Source organism: Trachurus japonicus, chromosome 24 (assembly GCF_045865225.1).
Source record: "Trachurus japonicus isolate A0001 chromosome 24, Traja_1.0".
Taxonomy (NCBI): domain Eukaryota; kingdom Metazoa; phylum Chordata; class Actinopteri; order Carangiformes; family Carangidae; genus Trachurus; species Trachurus japonicus.
Window position 1 is genome coordinate 7,125,135 of NC_140930.1, and position 24,934 is coordinate 7,150,068.

The 24,934-nt window shown below is 40.9% G+C and overlaps 4 protein-coding genes across 7 annotated transcripts in view; 2 read left to right on the forward strand and 2 right to left on the reverse strand.

The window, feature by feature from the left end:
- The window catches only part of LOC146961284 (uncharacterized), a 31,857-nt gene extending 25,787 nt beyond the window's left edge, over nucleotides 1–6,070 (forward strand). The window contains exons 8-12 of one of the 2 annotated variants that reach the window (XR_015035173.1): nucleotides 520–648; nucleotides 4,230–4,343; nucleotides 4,446–4,530; nucleotides 5,049–5,263; nucleotides 5,853–6,006. Coding sequence is in view for 1 of the 2 variants with exons in the window: in XM_085770393.1 (XP_085626519.1) it covers nucleotides 520–648; nucleotides 4,230–4,343; nucleotides 4,446–4,530; nucleotides 5,049–5,169; nucleotides 5,853–6,033 (630 nt within the window). In the remaining variant the exon portion in view is untranslated. Of the gene's footprint in view, nucleotides 1–519; nucleotides 649–4,229; nucleotides 4,344–4,445; nucleotides 4,531–5,048; nucleotides 5,264–5,852 lie in introns of both variants that reach the window. The other variant, XM_085770393.1, reaches the window with a different exon arrangement.
- Nucleotides 6,071–6,695: 625 nt separating this feature from the next.
- On the reverse strand, nucleotides 6,696–10,873 carry ttll2 (tubulin tyrosine ligase-like family, member 2). Its single transcript, XM_085770614.1, has 3 exons — nucleotides 10,218–10,873; nucleotides 7,876–9,260; nucleotides 6,696–7,028 (listed from the first exon to the last, which is right to left on the reverse strand). The coding sequence occupies exons 1-3, from the start codon at nucleotides 10,437–10,439 to the stop codon at nucleotides 6,701–6,703; spliced, it is 1,935 nt and encodes a 644-aa protein (XP_085626740.1). The 5' UTR covers nucleotides 10,440–10,873; the 3' UTR covers nucleotides 6,696–6,700.
- Nucleotides 10,874–11,544: 671 nt separating this feature from the next.
- LOC146961288 (hatching enzyme 1.2-like) lies at nucleotides 11,545–18,271 on the reverse strand. 2 transcript variants are annotated; one of them, XM_085770474.1, is made up of 12 exons: nucleotides 18,214–18,271; nucleotides 15,442–15,495; nucleotides 15,299–15,361; nucleotides 14,824–14,874; nucleotides 14,496–14,555; nucleotides 14,352–14,398; nucleotides 14,112–14,181; nucleotides 13,906–14,020; nucleotides 13,288–13,460; nucleotides 12,033–12,114; nucleotides 11,727–11,848; nucleotides 11,545–11,626 (listed from the first exon to the last, which is right to left on the reverse strand). In XM_085770474.1, exons 1-12 carry the CDS (start codon nucleotides 18,254–18,256, stop codon nucleotides 11,610–11,612), a joined length of 897 nt encoding a protein of 298 aa, XP_085626600.1. In that variant the 5' UTR covers nucleotides 18,257–18,271; the 3' UTR covers nucleotides 11,545–11,609. The 2 variants fall into 2 exon arrangements, with proteins under 2 accessions (XP_085626600.1, XP_085626599.1); XM_085770473.1 differs by lacking the exon at nucleotides 18,214–18,271 and adding an exon at nucleotides 15,588–15,686.
- igf2r (insulin-like growth factor 2 receptor) overlaps nucleotides 18,202–24,934 on the forward strand; it is a 74,855-nt gene continuing 68,122 nt past the window's right edge. Inside the window, exons 1-2 of one of the 2 annotated variants that reach the window (XM_085770472.1) lie at nucleotides 18,202–18,457; nucleotides 21,159–21,298. In XM_085770472.1, coding sequence (XP_085626598.1) covers nucleotides 18,309–18,457; nucleotides 21,159–21,298 — 289 coding nt within the window. In that variant the 5' untranslated portion in view covers nucleotides 18,202–18,308. The remainder of the gene's footprint in view (nucleotides 18,458–21,158; nucleotides 21,299–24,934) is intronic. The other variant, XM_085770471.1, reaches the window with a different exon arrangement.

Consider the following 24,934-nt stretch of genomic DNA (forward strand, 5'->3'; position numbering starts at 1 on the left):
AACACAAACATCTACCTTTATATTAAATGTGATCATTACGAATGGTGGACAAACTTGTACCTAGATAAAACTCTTGTTTTTGTGTAAACTGTTTAGGAAAACTGCTGTTTTCAGGAAATAGTTGACACTGATCCCAGGAAAGATGAGGGTTGCACCATGAAGTACTGGAAACTTTTAAACAGTTAAAGGGAAACTATATTAAGTGAAACTACAGTTACAGCACCTGGATGGATTTACTGTAACCCATTATAATTGCTGCTTTCATTTTGAGTTAAATTAGGTTAAGGTCATTTCCTGTTGTCTGCCTTTATTGAGCCTTGTGTCATCAGGTGTGATGATGAGATGAGCCATTAAAAACATGATGGCGTAAATCTGTGCAAACATTTACAAACATACTCCCACTTCTGAAAGTCAACACATGAGTCACGCACAGAGTAACAGGCTTACACTGTATGCTTCTGTCCTTCTTTGGTGTGTGTGTGTGTGTTTGTGTGTGTGTGTGTGTGTGTGTGTGTGCAGGTCCTCAGGCAGCAGATGGAGGCCCTTCAGCAGCAGTTTAAGCAGAGAGAGAGTGACTGGTCTGTAGTTCGATGCCGGCTTGAGGAGCTCATCAGGGAAAACACTGAGCTGAGGATGAAGCTCACACTGGTACGGGACAAGGTGACACAAACACACACACACACATGCATGTACACACTACACATTTACACACACAGCGTGATGGAGGCAGCTTGTGTGTGTGTTACTCTTCTGACTTCTTGGACATTGATTCAGTACAGCAGCAGCAGCACTGTGCCACCGCGCCGTGTCGGTATTTTGAGGAGGCTTTAGTTCATCAGACCTCATGACCTGCATCATGAACCTGTGGGTTTTTGAAACAGAGGTTGTGAGGTTTTCGTTGCGTTTTCACCCCAAACCAACCTCCCGTACACCTGCACCACAGCGCCCTCTGCTGGTCGCACAGGACAACAAACACATCGACTGTATGGAGGTCTGAATCATATCAACATGTCTCCATCTCAACAACTCTGTTGTTTTCGAGGTAAATGCAAAGCCGGTGTCGTGCCGAAAAACTGCCCTCGACGGGAACGCACATCAGCCGCTTTGCATGAATTTACCTCGAAAACAACTCTGTCTGGTAATGTTCTGTTATTATCTCATAGCGTGGTGAATGTGCAGGTCACAACTTGTCCACCAGAGCGTTTTGGAGTTGTTGGATTGTGTATTTGATGAGTTTGATGAGGGAAACCAAGAAATCCCATGAGCCTCCGTAGCGTAGCTCTGAACAATTAAAGGTAACGAACCTACTGCTATGACTATAGGGATTATGGCAATGGGCCAATTTGCCAAAATGTTGAATTATCCCTTTAATCTCCACATTGGCCTCTGTATGAAAACTGTAAAACACTTCACTATTTGGCGGCTCATTACTAGTCAGTTTAAATGTTGTGTCAGTATCTTTTAATCACTCTGTCTGGGTTCTTTGCACTGCAGATGTGCAAAAAATGTCTTATCATCACAGCCCTTCACCTGTTTTTTCCTGTGTGTGTGTCTGCGTGTGTGTGTTTGCGTGCTATATATGGGGCCTTCTCATTTTTACCGCTCAGGGGAAACTGAAATCAAAAACAGATTAGAGTCAGATTTCGTGTGTGTGTGTGTGTGTGTGAAACACTGGAGGCCTCGTACAGGAACATATTCACGTTCACATCCAGAACCTCTCTCTCACCGCTCCTCTGAGGATTTGCTCCGGTCCAATGATGAATTACAGCTGAGACATGAGACGTGTTCATTAACCCAATCAGTCCAAAAACAGCCATATAAGGCGGCTTGGTGCGCTTCGTTTTGGGGGGTGCAGGTTTCACTCACATGTACAGAACTGAAATGTAAGGAGTGAATTTGAATAAAAACGTCGACTGAAGGAGGTCAGTGGTCCCACCTGAGTCAGAGCACCTGAACACTGAATCACTATACAGTCGCTCTGAAGCAACATTATGTTCATCACAGATCAGTAAATATGAGTAATAATATGAGCTGGTCATGTGGAAGTCACAGAGGTATTCAGACAAAAACCATCATGAGAGCTACAGTAACCGCTGGTGGGGTAAGAGGATGATGAAGGGCAGCGAGATGAGACAGCTATAGACTTTAGCAGGGTATCCGCGGGGTCTTGAAAAGTATTAAATGGTGATAAATCAATTTTGGGAAAATTAAGACCCTTAAAAAGTATTAAAAAGTCTTTTCACAACATTATAAAGTCTTACATTTTGAAGGTATTTTTTCTGAATTAGCTGTCCAAGAGTTTGAGTCCTAAAAAACATTGTAAAAGTGTGTGAATTTATTCATTTTATTAAAAAACAAAGGTGAACCGGTACATAAAAAAGAAAAGAAGATTGTTGTTTTTGTTTTTTGAGAGTGGAGCAATGTTTTTTTTTTATAAACTCTGCCTTTGATTTATTATCCTTGAATTATGTTGTATCATGGTGGTCTTTATCACAAACTAAAACTGTTAAGTTAAAAGTGTCACTGATGTAAATGGTTACAGCTTGAAGTGGCGGTGAGGTATTGAAAAATATTGAGAAGGTCTTGAAAAAGTCTTAAAAAGGTATTAGAATTAACTTCAAGATTCCTGTATATACCCTGTTTAGGCTTTAAGTTTGTTTTAGTTGGTTTCTTATCAAAGTGTGAGTTCCTTCTGATGACAGTGTTTTTATTTGTGGTCAGATGAGTGTTTCCCCCTCCTCCCCCGTGTGTGAGCTTATCTGTCCATGACTCACATGTCTGGTCTGGACCACTCATAACTTACACTGATACCGAGAGGAACATCATGATACAATAAATCTGAATGACTCGTACCGGGCGGTCACAGATACAAGAGACAGAATCTTATTGTATTAGAATCACATCCATATGAGTTTGTTTTTATTATTGCAGTCCTCATATTTTTGAAAACTAGACAAAACACTGTTCATCATGTCCACACACGATGTGTCATTTTGCATGCTTCACATTCACACACACTGTGGTGTTTGCTGAACAACACGAGTCAGTCTGTAACAGAAACACCACAGTCAGGTTGAGTCCAGAGACAGACGACGCCATGCTGCCCTCCATTGGCCTCCAGCTCAACTCAGATCTGAGCCAGTAAACATGAATTGTTTTCTTCCTGTTATACACACCCAGATCAGTACATGTAGCTCTGAAACGTCATAAAACACAGAGATACACATAAACACGCTGCTTTTCTAACACTCACCTCCGTTATCTGTGGGTTTTTTTCTTCCTACGTCATGACTTTTAACTCTTGTCTCTGTTGTGTAGACTAGACGTTGTGGGGTTCACCTGGTTGGTGGCGCCTCTTAAATCTTGTTGGTATCAAATTGTTCAAGTAGACAATACACTGTTAAGTGGTCCTTAAGCACCTCATCAATAATTTATGAGGAGGCACAAAGGCTGGTGTCAAAGCACTGACTGACCTCATTACATGTTTATGCAGTGGAAGTCGATACGCCGCCCGTGCCAGTTCTGTCACTGGCCGAGCCTGATTTAAAGGGTTACACACATCCTGTAAGTCAATGAAGTGGATTAGTGTTAAAGTTTCAATTCTGCGCATCGAGGAACCAATATTGTTCAGGAGTGGTACAGTACATGCCATACATGCCATATACATGATATTTGATTGCAAAGATGTGGTTTCAAAATTGGGGTTACCAACAAAAGTGCATTGACGAAACGAGGTTCAGATACAGTGTAGATACTTAATGGAAAATCATGTCACAGGGTTCCTACGCAAGTATGGAAAGTATAGAAAAGTATGGAATTTGATTTTATACATTTTCAGGTCTGGAAAAGTATGGAAAATGGAAACTATTATACGGAAATATATTTTTCTTAATACTTCTCTGGGTTTGGTCTCATCTGAAGTTATTTGGGTTAATTATTTTGTATGCGCTATTGTACCTAGCTATAATCTACAGGAAATTATTTGGTTACATAATGGCATACACATTCAGAATAACAAAAACAAATGATAAATTTAATGCTTTTTTTATATTATGCACATCTATTTACTCAAATATCACAAATAATATGAATATTTTAACGAGAAGTCTGGAAATTGGGGTCTGGAAAAAGTATGGAATTTGGAAATTTCAAACTGTTGGGGTAAGAAAAGAAGAAAAAAAATGCAGGTTTACAAAACTGAAACTTGTGTTGTGTCTTCCTCTGTCCAGACGGAGCGACTTCTGTTTGACAGGACAAAAAAAGACGTCTCTGCAGATCACAAGACAAAAACTCTGACGTTCGTCAACGGAGACGTCAAACACATTTTGGAAGACGGCAAAGTGGTGAGCTCAGTGTTGACCTCTGTGACCTTCATGTGTGTTTGAAGCTCAGTAGTCGAGCCTTTAACACGGTTCACCAACATGGAACTTGTCGAACATGAACAGGTGTATTACTACGCCGGTTCACAGACGACACATACCACCTACCCAAGTGGCCTGGAGATCCTTCACTTCCCCAACAAGCAGATCGGTAAGAGACGCACACAAAGAGGCTGGAGGACGAAATCTGAGGTTGTACAGTAGATGTTTCACCTTCTGTATTTATTTCACTGCAAAAACTCACAATCTTACCAAGAATATTTGTCTTATTTCTAGTCAAAACAAATCTCATTACACCTAAAATAAGTATATTTATACATATACATAAAAAGTAGCTTGTTTTTAGACACTTTTTACTTCTTTCAAGCATATTTTCACTTGAAATAAGTAGAAAAATCTGACAGTGGAGCAAGTTTTTCTTTCTTATTAACAAGCACAAAAAATTTCCTTTCACTGGCAGATTTTTCTACTTATTTCAAGTGAGAATTAGTTTGAAACAAGTGAAAATTATCTAAAAATAAGTAAATCTTTAGGTGGTGAGTCTTATTTAAAGTGGAAAGAGATTAGTTTTGACTAGAAATTAGACATTTTGACAAGAAATAAGACAAATATTCTTGGAAAGATTTTGAGTTTTTGCAGTGTTCACAGTGTGTCTCCTTGTGTAAACAGAGAGGCGACACCCCGGGGGGAAAAGAGAGATCGTATTTCCGGACCAGACCATCAAGTACTTGGAGCCCGATGGCAGCGAGAGGACGATCTTCAGCGATGGCACCGTCGTCCACCTTTCACCGTAAGACTCAGGTCACTCACGACTTCACCTGAGGGCGACTGCAGGGTCAGAGAGCCAATGGGAGACGAGCTGTCATTAAGGTGGCAGCTAACAGGTATCCTCATGAATAAATGACGGATGATAGTACACCGTGAGGTACGTAGCCAGTCAGAGGACGGACAGACGCTGACATAATCCAATTGTGATATCAACCATTTGATAAGATAAGGTGCGTCATGTCTAGATGGGTTTAATGGCCATGGCGTTACAGATAATGAAGAAAACCTTAAAATGTGAGGATTCTTGTTACTTGCATTTGACGTTTTTGGATAATACATAGTTGGAAAATGTGATTCACAGTTTGTTATGACTCTGGAAATATATTCTGACCTCTAAAAACACCTGGCATTAAAAAACCAACTAAATAATTGGTGCATGTTCGAAAGTGTTTATATAGATTTTTCAAAGATTTTCCTGAGTCCTACCAGTTCAGAGCCACTTGCAATAACAAATTTTGGCCACTTAGGGGCAGCAGAAATTACACCCAACTGACATATTATCACGCTTTAAGTTGAGATGTGAAAGTGTGCCCATATGTAATGCTCTTGGAAATATATGTTCCCACAGCAGATATTGATTTTACAGTTTTAATACGTCTCTATTGTTTCTATTATCCTTTTGTTGTGAATCATCATCTCCTGTAGGTCGGGCGAGAAGGTGGTGGATTTCCCCAGCGGTCAAACAGAGATCCATACCTCCCAGTATAAGAGGAGAGAGTATCCTGACGGGACCGTTAGGACCTTCTACGCCAACGGACGACAGGAAACCAAGTACGCACCAGGCAGAGCTCACAACAGGGAAATGACTGGCTCACAGTCTAAATGAATGTACAGTATGTGTTCATATGTGCAGGTGGGTGCTGTGTGTGTGTGAGGGGGGTACGTATGTATTTTTCAGTAACATATTTAATAGGAAATTAATACACAAACCTACAGAAACAATCAATCATGAGTCAATAATCACGTGTAGCTTGTCTCAGTAATTTTTCTCTTGATCAAGATCATGTGCCACAACTGTCTTTCATCTTAATCAGTGATGTAATAACCTCTGATAATGTGAAGCCTCTAACTGAACCTGAGACTGTTCTGTCTAACAAGACTCTAATGAGTTTCCTTTTTTTCTCCTACTCATTAATGTCTCAACAACAGTAAATAAATCATTGTCTGTTATATCTGCTCTTCACAAGTAAAGGTTGATTAAATGTCTTAGATTACAGGACTCCAAAATTGTCAGTGTTTACAGTCATGTTGTAGACCGTGTCTCTGGGGGATTTTTTTGGGATAATCCTTTGACATGCAGAGGTGATACAGATACAGATTTTCTCAACCACAACCTTCTTAGTGGCTCATATGTGAGGGAAAGATGGATCAGAAGAGATTTTAGTCATTAAATTCAAGGTGGAATGATCCTATAAACCTTTCAGCTGATCTGTTGTGAAGTTTGGGACAAAAACCATCTTGAAGTGCAGCTCTGTCAGGACTCTACATGTGGTTTAACTTGGTTTGAAGCACTGACTGATCAGTGGAGGATCCTTCAGACGCCAGAACAGCGAATCAAAGTCTTCTTCTTCACCCTCTTGACCTTTCTTTAGCTCCTCTTCTTCTTTCGTCTTGTCCCACTGACCTGAGGCCAGCCGGCCAGTCAGCTTGTGAAGCTCTTGTACGATCGTCTTAACGTCCAGTTTGTGTCGCGAGGCCTTCAGAGTGGCTGTGTTAAACGGGAATGTCCGTATGAAGTCTCCAACTCTGCGTGGAGGGACATGTTGTCCATTCAGTGTCCTGGTGTCCTCGGAAGGAGCCTTCACCGGCCTCTGGATCCCACTGTGGATCAGTCACAACATTTGTTAGGTCAACGTGCCTCAGTTTGTTCTTCTACTATCACGCTACACCAGTGATGTAGCCTATTTTTTGCAGTGGGTATACTGTCTATATACTCTAACTCACCCATCCCAGAACAACACATTTTACAACAACAACCATCTTGGAGCAACACCTCATAAGCACCATCCCGACCTTGTGGCTTATGCTGCCTCAGTCCTAACATGTTGATAACATACCTAGTCTTTCAGAGGGCTCTCAACAAGATGTATACTGTAGGCTATGCATTAGTGAATGTAATGTAATCAGTAATGCTGCATAGCCTACAGTATACATCTTGTTGAGAGCCCTCTGAAAGACTGGGTATGTTATCAACATGTTAGGAGGCAGCATAAGCCACAAGGATGCAATGAGACTGGACAAATCAATTAGGAAAGCTGGCTCTGTGATTGGTTCTGTTCATAATATTTTATTAATTTTTATAGGCTATGTAGCCTAAATATTTGCATTTTTGCTCAATAGCTTCCAGGTCATGTGATCAATTGACTCAAAATCAGTGTTTGATCATAGTACTACACTGGCTGCATGAGATACACCTCTTGTTTTTACATTTTACATCTGTTCATAATTTTTATAAATTTTTGTCTGTAAATATGAGCAGTTTTAGCTCAATAGCTTCCAGGTCATGTGATCAATTGACTCAAAATCAGTGTTGGATCATAGCATAGGCGCCGATTCCGTGGGTGCTCCGGTGCTCGAGCACCCACTGACCAGGTTGAGCACCCACTGGGCACATGAAAACAGTGTGGTTTCTAGAAATGTACAGGGAACACAGCAGTAGTGTATGTACCTGTAAATGTTGGGAAGCTTCCAGGACGCAGCAGAGCATCCGAATCCCATCCTGCTCCGCGGGATATCGGGTATCCTAGAGGAAACGTCTGTCTCTCCCGAGAGCTCCAGCTCAGCTTCAGTTTCAGTGTCGTCACGGTTTGTAACCTCAGACACGTGAAGACTCCTGTTGTCCATCGGCCACGGTGCGAGAGCTGGACACGTCTGTCTGTTTACCACTGACACGTTTGTCCTCGAATGTGGGCCGCGTATCAGGTTCAGGATCTTCTTCTCAGTGTGGGTTCTGGTAGCCGCGGTGTTAGCTGTTCTGCCCCCGGCTACAAATATCTTCTTTAAGTCAACTGGGGGAAGGCATCTCCGGTAGTCGGCAGGTTGTCTGGATTGTCTTTTGTTGATCTTATCAGACTGTTGAAGCGTTTTCAGCAGAGGGAGGGCCTGAGTTTGTGAAGACGTGGTTGTACCTCTTGTTTTCCTCTTCAATTTGTTTTCTTTAAACTTGGAGAGCTCAGGTACAGGAGCATGTGAGGGAAGGTTAGCGTTGAAACAAGGCTGCTTGTACTTATGTTTTTGATAATAAGCTTTGTCCCGTAAGGTGTCAACTGATGTATAATTCATCAAATCAATCAGATCGCTTATTAGTCCCTTCTTCACTGCGATGTCGGTTTGACAGTCCAGAGTCAGCGCGGGGCTGTAGTTGACCTCCAGCAGCCAGGGTTTAAACTTCACGTCGATCAGGATGTCGAAGCCAAACAGCTCCACACAGTTGGGACAGGAGGGGACGGAGGGAGCGATGGTGAGCAGGGTCAGCGTGACGATGTTGCTGATCTTCTGCCACAGAAGGAGCTCGTCGACGTCTTGGCCGTGGAGGAAATGCCTGAACTTGCTCATGGTCCACTTGCACCCTCGGCCCACTCGGCCTTTCTCGGTTTTGTAGAAAGGACCGAACTTGTTGATGCTGGTGTTGGTGAGGTGAGCGTACAGGTTTTGCAGGGACGACAGGTCGTACTTCTCCGTGGCGAAACGCACCAGTCCTTCCTGATGGATGTAAACGGTCAACGGATGGAAGCTCTTGACGCACACGTAGATCCTCAGGTCAAACTTGTAGCCAGAGATCAGCAGAGGGTTGCTGATGTACCTCTGTACGATCACGGGGCAGTCGTAGACCAAGTCCTTAACGTCCTCGAAGATGAAGATCCCTCGGCCCCTGGACAGATCCACAGGTTTACATATCCAGTAGACCGACGGCCCTCTGGTCGGACGCAGCCGGTTGTATTCGGCCAGGAAGCGGGTGAAGTCGTTGGGCAGGATGAAGACGACGGGACTGAAGTCGTACAGGGATGAACCGAATGTGGCCCTCATTCTCCTGAGGTTGCGAGCCAAGCAGTCCTACCAAAGAAATACAGTGTGAAGTGTCATTTCAAATCTTTTAGGATTGATATCCTTCCAATAAAGATAAAAAAAAATAAAGGTCAGCACCAGACAACAGTACTAGAGTTTTTACATTTCATAATTTTGTTTTGAATAAAACCTTTTAAAGGGATAGTTCAACATTTTGGCAAATTGGCCCATTGCCATAATCCCTATAGTTTTACGAGTAGGTTCGTTACCTTTAATTGTCGGTGCAAGCTATTTTGCAGCGAGCTGCTCAGAGCTACGCTACGGAGGCTAATGGGATTTCTTGGTTTCCCTCATCAAACTCATCAAATACACAATTCAACAACTCCAAAACGCTTTCGTGGACAAGTTGCGACCTGCACATTCACCACGCTATGAGATAATAACAGAACGTTATGAGTCAGAGTTCTTTTCTAGGTAAATTCATGAAAAACCACTGATGCGCGTTCCCATCGGGGTCAGTTTTTCAGCCTCGAAAACAACTCCGTCTTTTAACGTTCTGTTATTATCTCATAGCGTGGTGAATGTGCAGGTCGCAACTTGTCCACGAAAGCGTTTTGGAGTTGTTGAATTGTGTATTTGATGAGTTTGATGAGGGAAACCAAGAAATCCCATTAGCCTCCGTAGCGTAGCTCTGAGCAGCTCACGGCTTTGCTCCGCCGTTCTAAAAAACAGCTTGCACCGACAATTAAAGGTAACGAACCTACTGCTATGACTATATAGGGATTATGACACTGGGCCAATTTCCCAAAATGTTGAACTATCCCTTAAACAGTTGTACCCATAAGCTCGTCAAGATGTTATTTTCTTTTGCAGTACCTCAAACGCCACCTGCAGTAACATATATATGGCCACTTGGGGGCAGAAGATATGTTTCTTATTTACATATCCGACAGAAAGTCAAACATTCACTCTTCTTTTCTTTATCAAAACACGTCAGACCATCACCTTGCGTGTGATGCCGAGAGTTTTGGGATGGTGGTTGAGGCGCTGCCATGGCAACAGGTTGTGATATTCCGAGTTGCGAAAGGCAGAGCCGCGCCAGTAGAGGTTCCAGTCCTCCTCCTCCCGTTGGTCCTCGTCGTACTCCTCCCAGCCGCGCTCCAGCAGAACCTCCCTCACCACCTCCGGACCTCGGTCATGCAGCCTGAACACCAGGGAAGCAGCCATGCAGCATGGTAGGCTCCACTATAGAGACACAGGGAGATTTAACAGGACTGTAAGGAGGCAAAGATCCTGTGTAAAGTGAGTGGGTCTCTGAGCTGTAACTCAATACAATCTGAACAAACTGATAATGAAACTCTATTTATATCATTCAGAGTGGCTTACACTTCCAGAGAAAGTCATTATTTCCAATGCCCAACTTGAAATGCCAGTAAATCCTCTTAAATGACCACTTTTGACATTTGTAAGTTGAAACCAGTGATAGATGTCTGCACTTGTACAGTATAAGTACTCTATAAAGAAGAACTGCCTATAACAACTTTAGCATACTTGCCTATACTGTAAAATATAGGCAATAAAATTGGGTTCAGAAGAGAACAAAGGTTTTTTACAGCCGATGTAATGAGCTTTTAGAGGTTCATGCACTTTTATTCTGATGTCATATTTCTTGTACTGTGCAGTATATGTTGGTGCTTGTTTCCATTTATCAGACAATCAGAAATATTTTTACATACAACTCAAGGAACTGCTAATTAATATCTCAATAAATTGTCCAAACGCAAATAACACAATAAATAATGTTTGAAGTTATTGTTTCAGACTGAGTAGAAATAGGATGAAAAATTGTTATATGGCAGAAACAAAATATAAACATTTCACACAAATCCATGAAGTGAATAATAATGTGAATCTACAATGCTGATGAATAAAGTAATTAGTCTTACCTTTAAACGCTGCAGGCACATTAACTAATTGTCTTATTTTCTTCCTGTCAGGTAAATGAGTGGTAGCTACATGATGCGGTAACCGTCCCTCCTTTCAGCTCAGCTTTCAGACAGTGTAGTGTTGACGGACAGTCTGCTCTCTTGGCTCCTCCCACAGACAAAACCAGACGCTCATACAAACACAGTGTGGCTGAGTGTCAGACAATGGTCGCTATGAATGAATGAATGAATGAACACCTGTTGTTTGTTTGAACTACATCATAGAGACAGTAACCCATTGTTGTCATTTAATACACGGTTTTCAACACTGTCATTGCAACAAATGTTAATATATAGAGATAATATTATACTTTATGCACTTAAACTGAAAGGAAACTCGGAGAACATTTTAAACTTTTATTAAATCTCATGGCAAATGCAGGGAAACCAACACTAAGCCCACTCACACCACTCATCCCATCCGCTCATCTGAAAGGAGAAAAGTGGTTTTAGCATTGTTGTAACACTTTGACTGTGTACTGTACGTATTTATAAAAACAGTGTGTTGACAGTTTTTTTTTTTTTTTACCACAGTGGTAGAGTTTGTTCAGTCTCTGTATGTCCAGGTGGCTGAGGTGTGTCCTCTGACCCATCTGCACTCCGCTCTGCTTGGGCAGCATCGTCGGACTCCCATCTACACTGAAGAAGTGCCTGCAACCAAAGACCAGAGCAACAGTTACAAGTAAATTCAGTCATTTCTGTAAGAAAAATATCCAAAAACTGCATAACTGTGAAACTTGGGTACATAGGATTAGTCGGTAAAGACAAAATAAATAGATTAGCAATTTTAAAAAAGTTATTTAAAAGTTATTTTTATGTGGAATTGGTCACTTACTCTCCGTAGTGCATGATGGAGTTGACGTCATACGGCAGGTTCTGCGTGTTCCCACGTTTCACCTTGAAGTCCTTCTTTCTATCTTTTAACCAGAAATAATCTGAATGACTCATCAGGCCTCAAAATACAAACAGCACTAAAATCATGTATATATGTCTGTAAAGCATAAACTACAACGGAAACTACTACAACTGAAACTACAACTCCCAGAATTCACTGGTGTTGCAGCGTTGGTTCTTGTGTCATGGTTAACTTGGTTTCATCCATATCCATATCCATTAACCTTCACCAGCTCCGTCCGTCCTGCTGTTATTACAGACGCGTCTGAACCAACTGTGACTCCGCTCACCTCCTCTGTCAGACACTGACGTTCAGTCTGAAAACAACAAGGGCTTATGGGAAATACTGCCAGTCGCTCATATATGTATATATTTCTAAACGCACCTGACAGAGTGTTGGAAAAACTAAACATTTTTACTTGTTGGAAATGTTGAAAATGTCAGATTTTCTTACAAGTTGAAGTTTCTGTTGGACCTCTGCTCTCTCTGTTTCTTTGACCTTTGCCCTGATCACATATGTTTCTGTTATCTAGATGATCTAGATTCCTTTTCTTTTAAAACTTGAAATCTTTAAAGGGATAGTTAAGCATTTTGGAAAATTGGCCCATTGCCATCAAATACACAATCCAACAACTCCAAAACGCTCTGGTGGACAAGTTTTGAACTGCACATTCACCAAGCTATGAGATAATAATGAAACGTTACGAGACAAGAGTTGTTTTAGAGGTAAATGCAGAGACTGCTTGCCAAAAAACTGCCCCCAACAGGAATGCGCATCAGCGGTTTTGCATGAATTTACCTCTAAAACAACTCTGTCTGGTAACGTTCTGTTATTATCTCATAGCGTGGTGAATGTGCAGGTCACAACTTGTCCACCAGAGCGTTTTGGAGTTGTTGGATTGTGTATTTGATGAGTTTGATGAGGGAAACCAAGAAATTCCATTAGCCTCCGTAGCGTAGCTCTGAGCAGCTCGTGGCAAGCTTGTACCGCTTGTACGGCTCTGCTCCGCTGTTCTAAAAATAGCTTGCACTGACAATTAAAGGTAATGAACCTACTGCTATGGCAATGGACCAATTTGCAAAAATGTTGAACCCTTTAACATGTTACACACTGATCAGAGGTGAATCCCACAATGAACATCAGTAAAGAGCAAAGTAAGTGGGAGGTGATGATACTCTTCTAAATGTAGATTCACCTGGGATGATGTGACTCCACTGCACCGTGATGTACTGATCCCGGTCCTTGCGTGTGTGTTCGTGATGTAATCCCAGCGCGTGGATGATCTCGTGACACAGGTTCCCCACGCTGCACGACCGGCCGTAGTAAACAGCCTGCGCTCCTCCACGACAGCCCACAAACGACTTACAGCTGGGAAGAGAAAAACAAAAAAGATCTGCAGGTGTAGTTTTGAGGCGACCAAAAAATACAAATAAAAACATTTAAAAAAAACTCAACATGTTTCCCTGAACATACCATCTTCAGTTTGAAATAGTTCCTATAAAGTAAAGTCTGGCTCCAGAGCAACACTGACTCTGCTTTTACTGTTATTCTCATAAATGTAAATTTTTAAGCAGGTGGCAAATAATTCAGATGATATAAAGGTTGTGTTGAGGCTTTTTGAGGCCCAGATTCTTTCTATCTCTATTTCTCTTCATTTCACTGCTAGAAAACCCTGTGTGGAGACTCTCTCTCTCTAGCTTTTATAAAGTTGCATTAAAATTAGATTAGAATGAAGATTTCGGCTCTGAAATGACCTTCCTGAAAAATGCAGGCTGGCTGTAATAATTTAAGAGCCTTTAACAGGATTTCTCACCCTTTGCCGTCGAGGAACTTCAGGTAGTTGAGCTCTGTGGTTCGTGGGACGAAGCGAATACACGTGAAGTCCGATATCATTTTGAAGGCGGCGTAGATGTTTGACTCTCGATCGGCTGTTGGAGTGAAAACATAGAAACATTATAAAGTAATTTTCATCATCTCTTCTCACATTTTTTTTAGTTTGTTAGAGTCAAAACAACTCACCCAGCTCATGACTGATGGTGTAGTAGACGATGGCGTCCATCCACAGAGTCTGCACAGCGTTCCTGTCCTCCTGCAACAACATGTTTTGATATTTCTTAGTCTTTCTGACACAATTCAGATGTCATAACACTGTATATGTTGAGTGTTTCCCCTCTTTTATTGGAGATGCATCTTATTTCTTCTGTAAAATGAAACCACATCTTCCTTTAATCCATGTGGACCCGATGTTCTCCGTCTTACCGGAATCAAAATGTCTCCCTCCTGGACAATCATGTTGTCCTGAAACTCTGTGAGAAACAACCAAAACAGTCTCTTTAAACTTTATAGTCACATATTTATTATTATTATTATTATTATTTTGTTGGTATAACATTGAGATCTCACCCTCTAATGTCTCTGCACTCTGTCCCTGTGGTGGTTCAAGCGAGACGGAAACATTCACGCCTACAGATGTTTAAACATTTCATTAGATGGATTTCAATATTTAACAGAAAAGTAGTTACACATCCAAAAGGTAGGAGGAGAGCATCACTCACATCTTAAAGGAAAAAGAAGATCCTGCAAGATCAAAAGTCGGACTGAAACATCAGTTGAATTATTAAACGGTGAAGGTTTGCAAGAGCAGTGTTGCGGGATCTTCTTTTTACTTTTCTCAAGACGTAAGTGGATGATTTCAAACATAAAATCTCAGAAAACCCCAATAAGAACCAACCTGGTGTGTGGTTGGTCACATTGTAGGCGTCATTTAGAGGGACAACACCAACTGAAAAAAAGAAAGAAAAGATAAGCGTCTACAAAAAAGAAGAAGGAGAAAGAGAAAAAGAAGGGAAAAAAGAAAGGATAGATAGACAAGTGGTGTCCGCTCCTATTTTGTTTGTTTTCTTGTCACTACTATGTTTCATCATCTTTAATATTTTGAAATAGAGTATAATATTGGTGTTGAAGTAAGCCAATGTAATTATGGTAAAGGTATTATAAGTTTTCTTCATCCTGCTCCTTTTCATTCATGGTGACTATGTGTACATAATGTAAATATATGCAACCAACCATGTGAAGAATGTATACCATGAATGGAATAAATCAAAATGAAATGAAATGAAAGAGACAAAGACAGTGAGAATCAGTTAAGTTTGGATTATAACTCAATACGTGTATTAAAATGTAATGTGTGTAATTTAAACATTTACCTGTCAGAGATTCATTAGAGGCCGGCGGTGGTTCATCCAACACAGAAGCGACACTGACGTTACCTGTGGAAATATATAATGATATTAATTAGGCCTATCCTTTATGTTTAATAAGTAAATATAAAAATCCAAAGGGCACCAACCTGTGGCCGGAGGGTTTGTTGTATCCTGGGAGATGTTTACAGGGACACCACTGGCTGCATGAAAGAGTCAATTATAAATATAAGTAAGAATAATAATCATTATTTAGCTGGATATGTGACGTTCGAGTGCTTCAGTCTGTATGTACCTGTGGACACGCACATGAAGACTAGAAACCACATAGTGCAGCACGGCTCAGAGTCAGAGAGAGAAGCTGTGAACCTGAGGCCTGTGCTGCCTGTCTGACAAACAACACTCATCAGGAGGTTTGATTTTCACCAGCTGTGGTGAATTCACACTAATTATCACCTGTGGGCTCCAGGCCGAGCTGCAGGGGGCGCTGCAGCAAACAGAGGTGCATCACCTACTTGTCCTAATATGCGAGGCGTTTAGGGGACATTGTGAATTGCAACAGTCTGCATGTGGGTGCAATTTTTCAATGGGATTCCTTTCCAGTGAAGCCTGAGGAAGGAGTCTACACCAACACTAAGTGCATATATCAATCATTCATAGTAAATTATTGCTTATTATTTGTTTTTTCTGTCTTTCTTTACATTTGTGACTCTGTAAATAAATGGATAAATCATTTGAAATCAATTTTCTAATGTCAGGTTTGAGTCCAGTCTGGTTTCACTGCCATAAAAGTGTCTGACACATTCAGAGTTTGATACGTGTTGCTGTTGCTGCATCAGTTTCTTTTCAGACTGGGGGAGGGAGGTTGAGGCGTTTGAGAGGCATCGTGATTTAGGGCGCTGACAGTTTAATCATACTCATCTCCACTCATAGTTAAACTCTTCACTGTCAAATAAAACTAAAACGCCCAATAAACAAAAGCCTGAAAGTGCCGGAGGAGGTTTTTTTTTTTTTCAAGTATTGGTTCTGGAAGAGTCATTTAGAAAATTAAGGAAATAAAGGATTTTCTTTTCTTTCTTTTTTTCCAGCGGCTGAGAATATAACAGTGTTTATCACTGTGGACACAGCTGGTCCTCAATGAATAAGCTCTCTGCTTTTCTTTCACTAGAAGTGATGAATGGGTGTTTCAGTAGCTCGGTGTGACCGCTAGAGGGCGCAATGTGACACCTCAACTACTCAATCATGACGATATGGTGTTTGTTTCCCTGAGCTTTAGCTTTCAGGCACAGCTGCAGTTTTTCTCCCAGGCGGAGGACTGACTCATCGAACACCAGCAGGTCATGATGCTGATGAATGAGGTTGGAGAGACATGCGTTGATGGGCTGGAAGTGAAAAGGGCAGGATTAGAACAGCAGGGTGATCTGTAAGACAAAACTCAGGGTTTAAGGTGGTGCGTTCAGGTGCCATTGAACAGTAATGCCACATTTAAATGTAACTAGAAATGTGTTATGCCTTTTCTTTTAGTAAATATGATTCTATATTATGACTTTCAAATCTGCAAAGGGTCTTAAAATTTGAATTTTACCATACAGCTGTTCAAATGTCTTACCTCTAACATTGATTTATTTGATTGTAACTATTTATAACTATGCAATATCTTTTCTGTTTTTATTCATTGTTTTATTTTCCCATAATATTCTCTTTTATTTATTTCATTTTACCTAATATTGTTTTATGTTTTGTCGTGTTGCTGTTTTCTCAACACTATTTTAAATGAGGACTCCTCCTCAATGGTCTCTCGAGGTAAAAATAAAAGTTTGAATGAATAAAATGAAAGTTAATATCTTAAAGATCCATCCATGTCAATCATTTGGACACAGTTTATTTAGACCCCATTAGATGAGGTTTGTGAAACGTGTCAAACTGGTGCATCTCTCTCTCTCTCTGTGGTATTGAAAATGATGTCAATTTTAATGTGGTGAGAAAGTTCTGTTTTAGACTATTTCCTGTGCTCTGCCGGGAACAGGAAGAATTTGGTATGTGTGGTAAAACAGCACAGAAGACAACGTGTACAAGTAATTTACTGTGTAAAACATTTTATCCTAAGAGCATCTTTATAGATAGACACATATTTACCAAATTTACCATATTTCATTTCATTGTATGCCTATAGTCCAGGCAATCTAGCTCATTAATTTGGACCCAAAAATAGAACTAATTGTAATAGAATTTTTTTCACCATACATCATTCCTATGAGGTGTCCAGAACAACATACTAAAAGTCCTAAGAAATCCTAGTTGGGGAAATATGTTTAATCCTCATCAATCCAATATTGATTTACTGTATAAGTCTATGGTGCCAATTTTTTCCTTTACTCCTATCACAATGAAACTTTACACAATGAAAATATCCATGAAATGTAACATTTTTTGTATTACAAGTTTCTTTGAAAAGAAAGAAATCCTAGTTGGGGAAATATTTTAATACTAATATTCCATTAGTGTGTGGCTCATTTGCATATTTAAATTAATTTTCAAAGAAACTTGTAATACAAAAAAATGTTACATTTCATGGATACTTTCATTGTGTAAAGTTTCATTGTGATAGGAGTAAAAGGAAACAAATAGCCTCATTGGGGTGTCTGGCCTTATTTGCACCATAGACTTTATAGTAAATCAATATTGGGTTGATGAGAATTAAACACATTTCCCCAACTAGGATTTCTTAGGACTTTTAGTATGTTGTTCTGGACACCTCATAGAAATGATGTATGGTGAAAAAAATTCTATTACAATTAGTCTGTCGTAAAACGTTATTACATTTGTCGCTGTTGAAGCCCATTTTTCCCAGGCGCCGTGAACGCAGCACCAGTCAGTCACTATCATGTGATGTCCTGTCATGTGGTGCAGTCACTTCCTACTGATTTGGTCCGGAGAAAGACAGACAGAACTCTGCTGTATCATGTCGTCTTAAGTCGGGGGGTCTTCTTCCTTTCCGCCGCCGCAGTGAGTGAGCATGTTTCGGTATAAATCCGGCCGTTGTCCGTCGTCGTCTCCGGGGCCGGTCCTCTGGTTCGTGGCGTTTCTGGGATGTTTGCTGGTCCGATCCGGAGCGCAGGAGGACACCACCACCACCACCAGCTTGTGGTACCAGGACCTCTGCAGGTAAACCAACACACCTCCACCGCAGCTACCTACACAACAAATAACAAAAGAACACAACATGACAGCATTTATTCATATTAATGTGTCCGTTAAAGTCTAACTTCATAGATAAATTCGCCGATTATTCATCTAACTTCTCGTGTCAGTGTCACTCACCTCCTGACATGACAAGAAAGGTCTCCTCCTGTTAGAATATTATTAGCTCATTAATTAACAACCAACCGGCTCTTCTTTGTTTCAGTAACTAATAACAACTGGAACGTTCGGTTTGCTCGGTTACCAACGTTACATGACCGTTATCAACGGCGAGCTCGAGCTAATATATCGATTTAAAAAAAAAACATACAAACAAAAAACAGTTTCCTCGTCTGTAAAAACCCGAAGAGTTTGATAAGTTGTAATCAGCCCGCAGTTAAACTGACTCTGCAGAGTTTAGTCATAATTATCTGGAGCTATTGACGACGAGTTAACGGTTATTTTTAATATCTTTTCTTTAGTTGTATTAGCCTAGCTAGCAGCTAATGCTAACACTATCTAACTGTAACTGGCATGTAACTGTAAACACCGTTCAGTCACATGTTATTCAAAGCTAATGTGGCACAGCGCTGCATGATATTTACTCAAATGCTGCTTTTAAATAAAAGTGTGAGCTACTTATAATACAGTATTTCTATTTTATGACACTTGAACCTCCATATTTCATTGGAAAATATTGCACTTTGCACTGCATTACAATTTTATGATAGATAACCTACTTCATGACAAGCCTGTAATACATAATGTTTTATTATAGACTCAGCAGCTATCCACTAGGGCTGCACTGTATATAAGTGCAGATATGTGAATGGTTCATTGTGGGGGGGGGTTTCACTAAAAAACATGAAACTAATAATGGTTGTTGGGTCTTTGTACCAAACAATTCATCTTGAGAAGATGATTTGTTTTGCAGAGCAGGGCTCGACACGTAGGCTGCCAACAGTGCATAACAATGTTGTGACACATTTCACCAAAATAAGCTTGCACCTCCAGCGATTTGAATATTGCACTTTGCTATGCTGCGATTTCCCTTAACACTTTGATTAACTGTGCAGCTCTCTACTACCCACCACCACCAGTGTCAGTGTTCACAAGCAGAGCTAAAATTAGTTTATCAATGAATTAACCAGCAGTAAATCAACACTCTTTTAATTTAACACAGAAATGAGTGTTGAATCTTAACGGTACAAACTAAAACATCAATCAATTAATCTAGAAGATAACCAAGAGATGATTCATAATGGTATGCTATGGTATGAGTAGAATAGCTCCACTTAAACCAACTACACTTGTTTGAGTTAATGCATGAGTAATTAATGAATATTTTTCCTCATGTGACTGATTTACTGCTACAACAAATACAGGGAACATTTCTTTTCCATTGCATAAAGTACTTTCCCTTTCACTACAGGTTCTTAAATCAGTTTTTCAATGTGGAACCTTTATTTGTGATGAGGCACTTGTGCAGAGTGGTATTAGTGCTTTTTACTTAATTAAATGATCAGACTGGTTCTCCCACCTCTTATAAGAAGAGGAGGTAACGTCACTTTCAAAACTGTTGACTAAAGACAGCGTTGTCCAGTCCTCCTTTTGCTCCTTTTGCTTTGTCTCTAGGCGGCTGCTGTTCAAATATTGACTCAGTAATAAGGCTGAAATGATAACAGCTACCTCCGCCTGAATGTCAGGCTGGCTCGCAGCTCGCTCCACGTTCCTGTTTATAAACACACACAAGACTTGAACTTAAAAAAAGAAACCCAGTTAAAGAGCCACTCTCTGTTGCAGGTCACCTGGAGTGCTGGGGTATTTTTAGTGTGCATGTGTGTGTTGTTTCACTCTGTGTGTTAAAGATCCACCCGTTTCTAGTAGAGTTCAGGTCAGAGGACTGAGAGAGAGAGAGAGAGAGAGAGAGAGAGAAACGCTGCAGCAGCTCGTGTTTCTCCAGGTGGTTGGTGGTCGGTGGATTTTTGAGATCCGGTTCAGATCAATGTGGTGTTCTTGAAAGCAGCAGCAGCAGCAGCTTTTCACTTTCACCTTCTCATCTCCACTGAGGACGACACACAGGACACACAGGGCAGGACGTCTGACTGCATCCTGGCCTTTTATCTGCTCTTCCTCCCTCTGTTTCTGTCGTTTCTGTCCCTCCACTGATTGATTTACTGGCGAGCTGTTGCAGCTGTAAATCACATGATCCAGTTGCTTCATCTCGTGAAAAGTGAAAGAAAATTACCTGTCACAACTTCCTTAAAAGTTTGAACAATGCTTGTTGCAACCTGAATATATTCTGTTTATTCCCACGAGACAAACCAAGCTGCAAATCCTCAAATTGGAACCAGTTATTTTTTTATTTTCTCAACTTAATCAGCGAAACAATCATCTGAATAGTTGCAGTTAATTAACTATAGTTCCAGCTCAATAGAAACAAGAAGCAATCATATGTAGAAAATGCAGCGTAAGCACTGTAGAGCTAAAATGAAGTTGGTTAATTCCTTTATCAATAAATTGAACGTCGTCAGGCTTCAGTTTCTCCAATGTTTTTATTTTCTGTGATATTATAAATTGTAAACTTTGTCCAGGCAGGAGGAAGTGAGAAGAAAAGTGTCACAGTCAGTGTCTCCAATGCTCCTTCTTCACCCTCATGTCTTTTTATTTCTCCCCTGTGTTGCAGCTATAAATGGGAGGCCGTGGACCGGGACAACAACGTCAGCTACACGCTGAAGCTGTGCGAGTCATCGCCGCCAACCAGCTGCAGCCTCGGCACCGCCGTCTGCGCTCGCAACCACAAAACCAACACCGATCAGTCCGTTGGTGAGTAGAGGAGCTTTTGGGTTGTTTTTTTTGTTTTTTTTGCAGTGGCATCAAAAGCTCTAATCAGCCAGGTGTCGAGGCGTCGTGCAGGGAGAGCAGCTCGACACAGGAAGGAGGCTGAGGAAAGAAACATTTCTGTGTCGACTTGTGCGTTAAAAAGCAGCTTTTTTTTTTCCAACAGTGTAACAGACTCGGTGACATTTAAAGGGATACTTCAACATTTTGGCAAATTGGCCCATTGCCATAATCGCTATAGTCATAGCAGTAGGTTCGTTACCTTCAATTGTCGGTGTAAGCTATTTTTAGAACGGAGGAGTGGAGCGGCAGGCTGCTCAGGGCTATGCTATGGAGGCTAAGGGAATTTCTTGGTTTTCCTCATCAAACTCATCAAATACACAACCGAACAACTCCAAAAGGCTGTCGTGGACAAGTTGTGAGCTGCACAACCACCACGCTATGAGATAATAATGGAACGTTACGAAACGGAGCCGTTTTCGAGGTAAATTCATGCAAAACCGCTGATGCGTGTTGCGTTCAGGGACAATTTTTCAGCAAGCAGACTCTGTATTTACCTTGTATTTACCTTGAAAACGGCTCCGTTTCGTAACGTTCTGTTATTATCTCATAGCGTGGTGGTTGTGCAGGTCACAACTTGTCCACGAAAGCGTTTTGGAGTTTGGGGATTTTGTATTTGATGAGTTTGATGAGGGAAACCAAGAAATTCCATGAGCCTCCGTAGCGTAGCTCTGAGCAGCCTGCCGCTCCACTCCTCCGTTCTAAAAATAGCTTACACCGACAAATAAAGGTAACGAACCTAGTGCTATGACTATAGCGATTATGGCAATGGGCCAATTTGCCAAAATGTTGAACTATCCCTTTAAAGCCTCACTGTTGTGTCATGTGCTGATGAACAGGAGTGTGTTGTGTGGTGTAGTTTCAGGGCGTCACTGACTGATGTTGTCAGCTCAGACGTTGTGACACCTGTAGTCGTGTGCGATAGTAAACCTGTGATTGGTCAATCGATAAAAAGAAGAAGAGGTGTTTCCTCTTCCTGGTAGTTTGGAAGTGAGAGTCGCTCCAGGCCACAAGTCAGGCGTTTTCAGAGTGTGGATGGATTCCTGGATGACTAGTTGTATTTAAGGAGGAACTATGCAGAGTACTAGTGCTGGTTAAAGGGATACTTCACCCAAAATCGATAATTCACCAATCATCTACTCACCGTCATGCCAAGGAAGGGTTTGGAGAACTTTCAGAGTCATCAAAACGCTTTAGGAGTTCCAGGGGGGGTCTGGGTTTTCATATAATGGCGGCGGATAGAGTTCACTTTTGAATGGTCCAAAACACACACTATGAAACATCCAGATACCTCCATACTGCTCGTCTGTACTGACCCAAGTGTCCTGAAGCCGCCACATGAAAAAGTTGTTTGAAAAAATGAATGTGATCTCTGTTTTTATCCTTGTTGTAGCAGTAGCTCCCAGTGGCTGTTGATGTTTGTGTACATGCGCGAGATTTGCTGCGAGATGTTCGTTTGTCGTTGTAAACCATTCGACGTATGATGTAAACACAGAAGAACCCGTAAGACTACACAAATACACGTCATAACATGGTATATGATAAATAACATTATTCACCACTCTATTGACTGCTTTCTCGCCAGTTTGGTTGTAAACAATGGGCGAGAAGAGGGTTAGCATCACAGAGGAAAAGAGACCAGACTTGTGAAGTTCCTCTTTAATGTGTGAATAAAAAGCGGGGGCGGGGTCACGACACATGTTTAATGGGCTGAATAATCAATGATTAACGCTCTCTGACACTTAATTGGATATTTTTTGGAAGGTGTCTCATAAATGTAAATGTTAGTGCAGAGAGGATGTCGACCACATCTCCATCCTCGTGCAGTTTTACTATGAACAGAAAGCAACATCCAGTGATGATCGACCAATAATGGCTGCTGCTGATATTTGAAAGGCAGGCTGATAAACTACAAGAGTTTATTAACAAAAACAAATACGACACAAAATTGCTGAGCGTAAATGAGGCGTTTACTGAATTCCTTTGTCTGCAAACACAGATTTGTTCACATAAATAGATAAAATATTGAGCAGCAGCGTCTCTTTGTCTTTAGCTGCAACTTCTTCTCATTCCTGCTCCCAGTCAACACGTGTACTGATCACAAAGCAGATTTTCTTCACTGAAAGGCTGCAGTAAATGTCTCTATATGGACGGTAAACAGTGTTTATGCTGTTAAGAGCCACCAGAATGAACCATGTTGAGCTTATTATGTAAGTCTCATTATTCTGCAGCTACATTAACCAGGATGTTTCCGCTGTTTGCAGACAGACATGGTGGTTTTGTTTAATCAGCCTTGTGAGCATTACGAATTATGATTGAAAAATTGCCATTAATCCTAATTGGTCTGTCGGTGACTAACTTTCAGAGGACGTGAGGATAAAAGTCAGAGGTGCAGCAGTGGGAGACATAATGTTACAGGATCAATAAAGTGTCGGCTCAGCTTCGTGTGTTGTTGATGTTGTTGTGTAAAGTTTAAAGTTAATAAACTCCAGTCACCGCTCCGTCTTCCTCGCTGTACTTTGGACACCGTCTTCGTCTCTGCCCATGTGTGTGTGTGTGAAGTTGCAGATTTCAGCTCAAAAATCTGGTTTTGCAATTGTTACCTTTGTTCCCAGCGACACACACACACACACAACTGGAAACAAACAGGATAGATAATCTGTTGTTGTCTTGTATGTGTGCAGGAGGATAATACTGTGTGTGTGTGTGTGTGTACAGTAGCCAGGATCCAACATGTCTGATGTGCAGCTGATGCTCTCTGGCTCTCTGGCTCGGTCTAATGCGTCCCCGGTGTCACATGACGGCCACGCTGCAGAGCATTTAGTGGCTCTTCAGTTCAGTGCCACTGCTGGAAAACGTCTCCATCCAACATGGCTGGTGTGTTTATGTAGCTGTTTGGCTGTGAGCTGTGAATTAACCAGCAGCAGGACTGAGGTGGTCGACATCTGAACTGTGAAACGCTGCAGTTTGACAGATGTTTTTTCTCTTCTTTCTAAGAACTGATGCCTATTTATGACTTTATGATGACTTTATTTTCAAAGGATAACCCTATACGAGTGGATGCTTATTACCAACAAAAATACAAAATAGAGCCGCAACAATTAATCAAACAATAATTGATTATTAAATGAATTAATTAAGTCAACTATTTTGATAATCTAATAATCGGTTTGCGTAGTTTTTTAAGAAAAAAAGTCAAAATTTTCTGATTTCAGCTTCTTAAATGTGTATATTTCTGGTTTCTTTGTTCCTTTATGACAATAAACTGAGTCTCTCTTTGGTTTGTGGATGAAACAAGACATTTGAGGACGTCATCTTGTGGTTTGAGAAACACTGATAGATATTTTTCAACATTTTATTGACCAAACAGCTAATTGATTAATGGTTTACATAATCGATAAGAAAATAATCGTTAGTTGCAGCCATAGAAGTACAAAACAAGAGTTCAAAGTGAACACAAAACATGATACATACAATATAGAGACGCCCATTCACACACTCTCGCAAGCTTTGTGACCAGCGGTGCCCAAACTTTTGCATGACACTTCAATATACTGTATA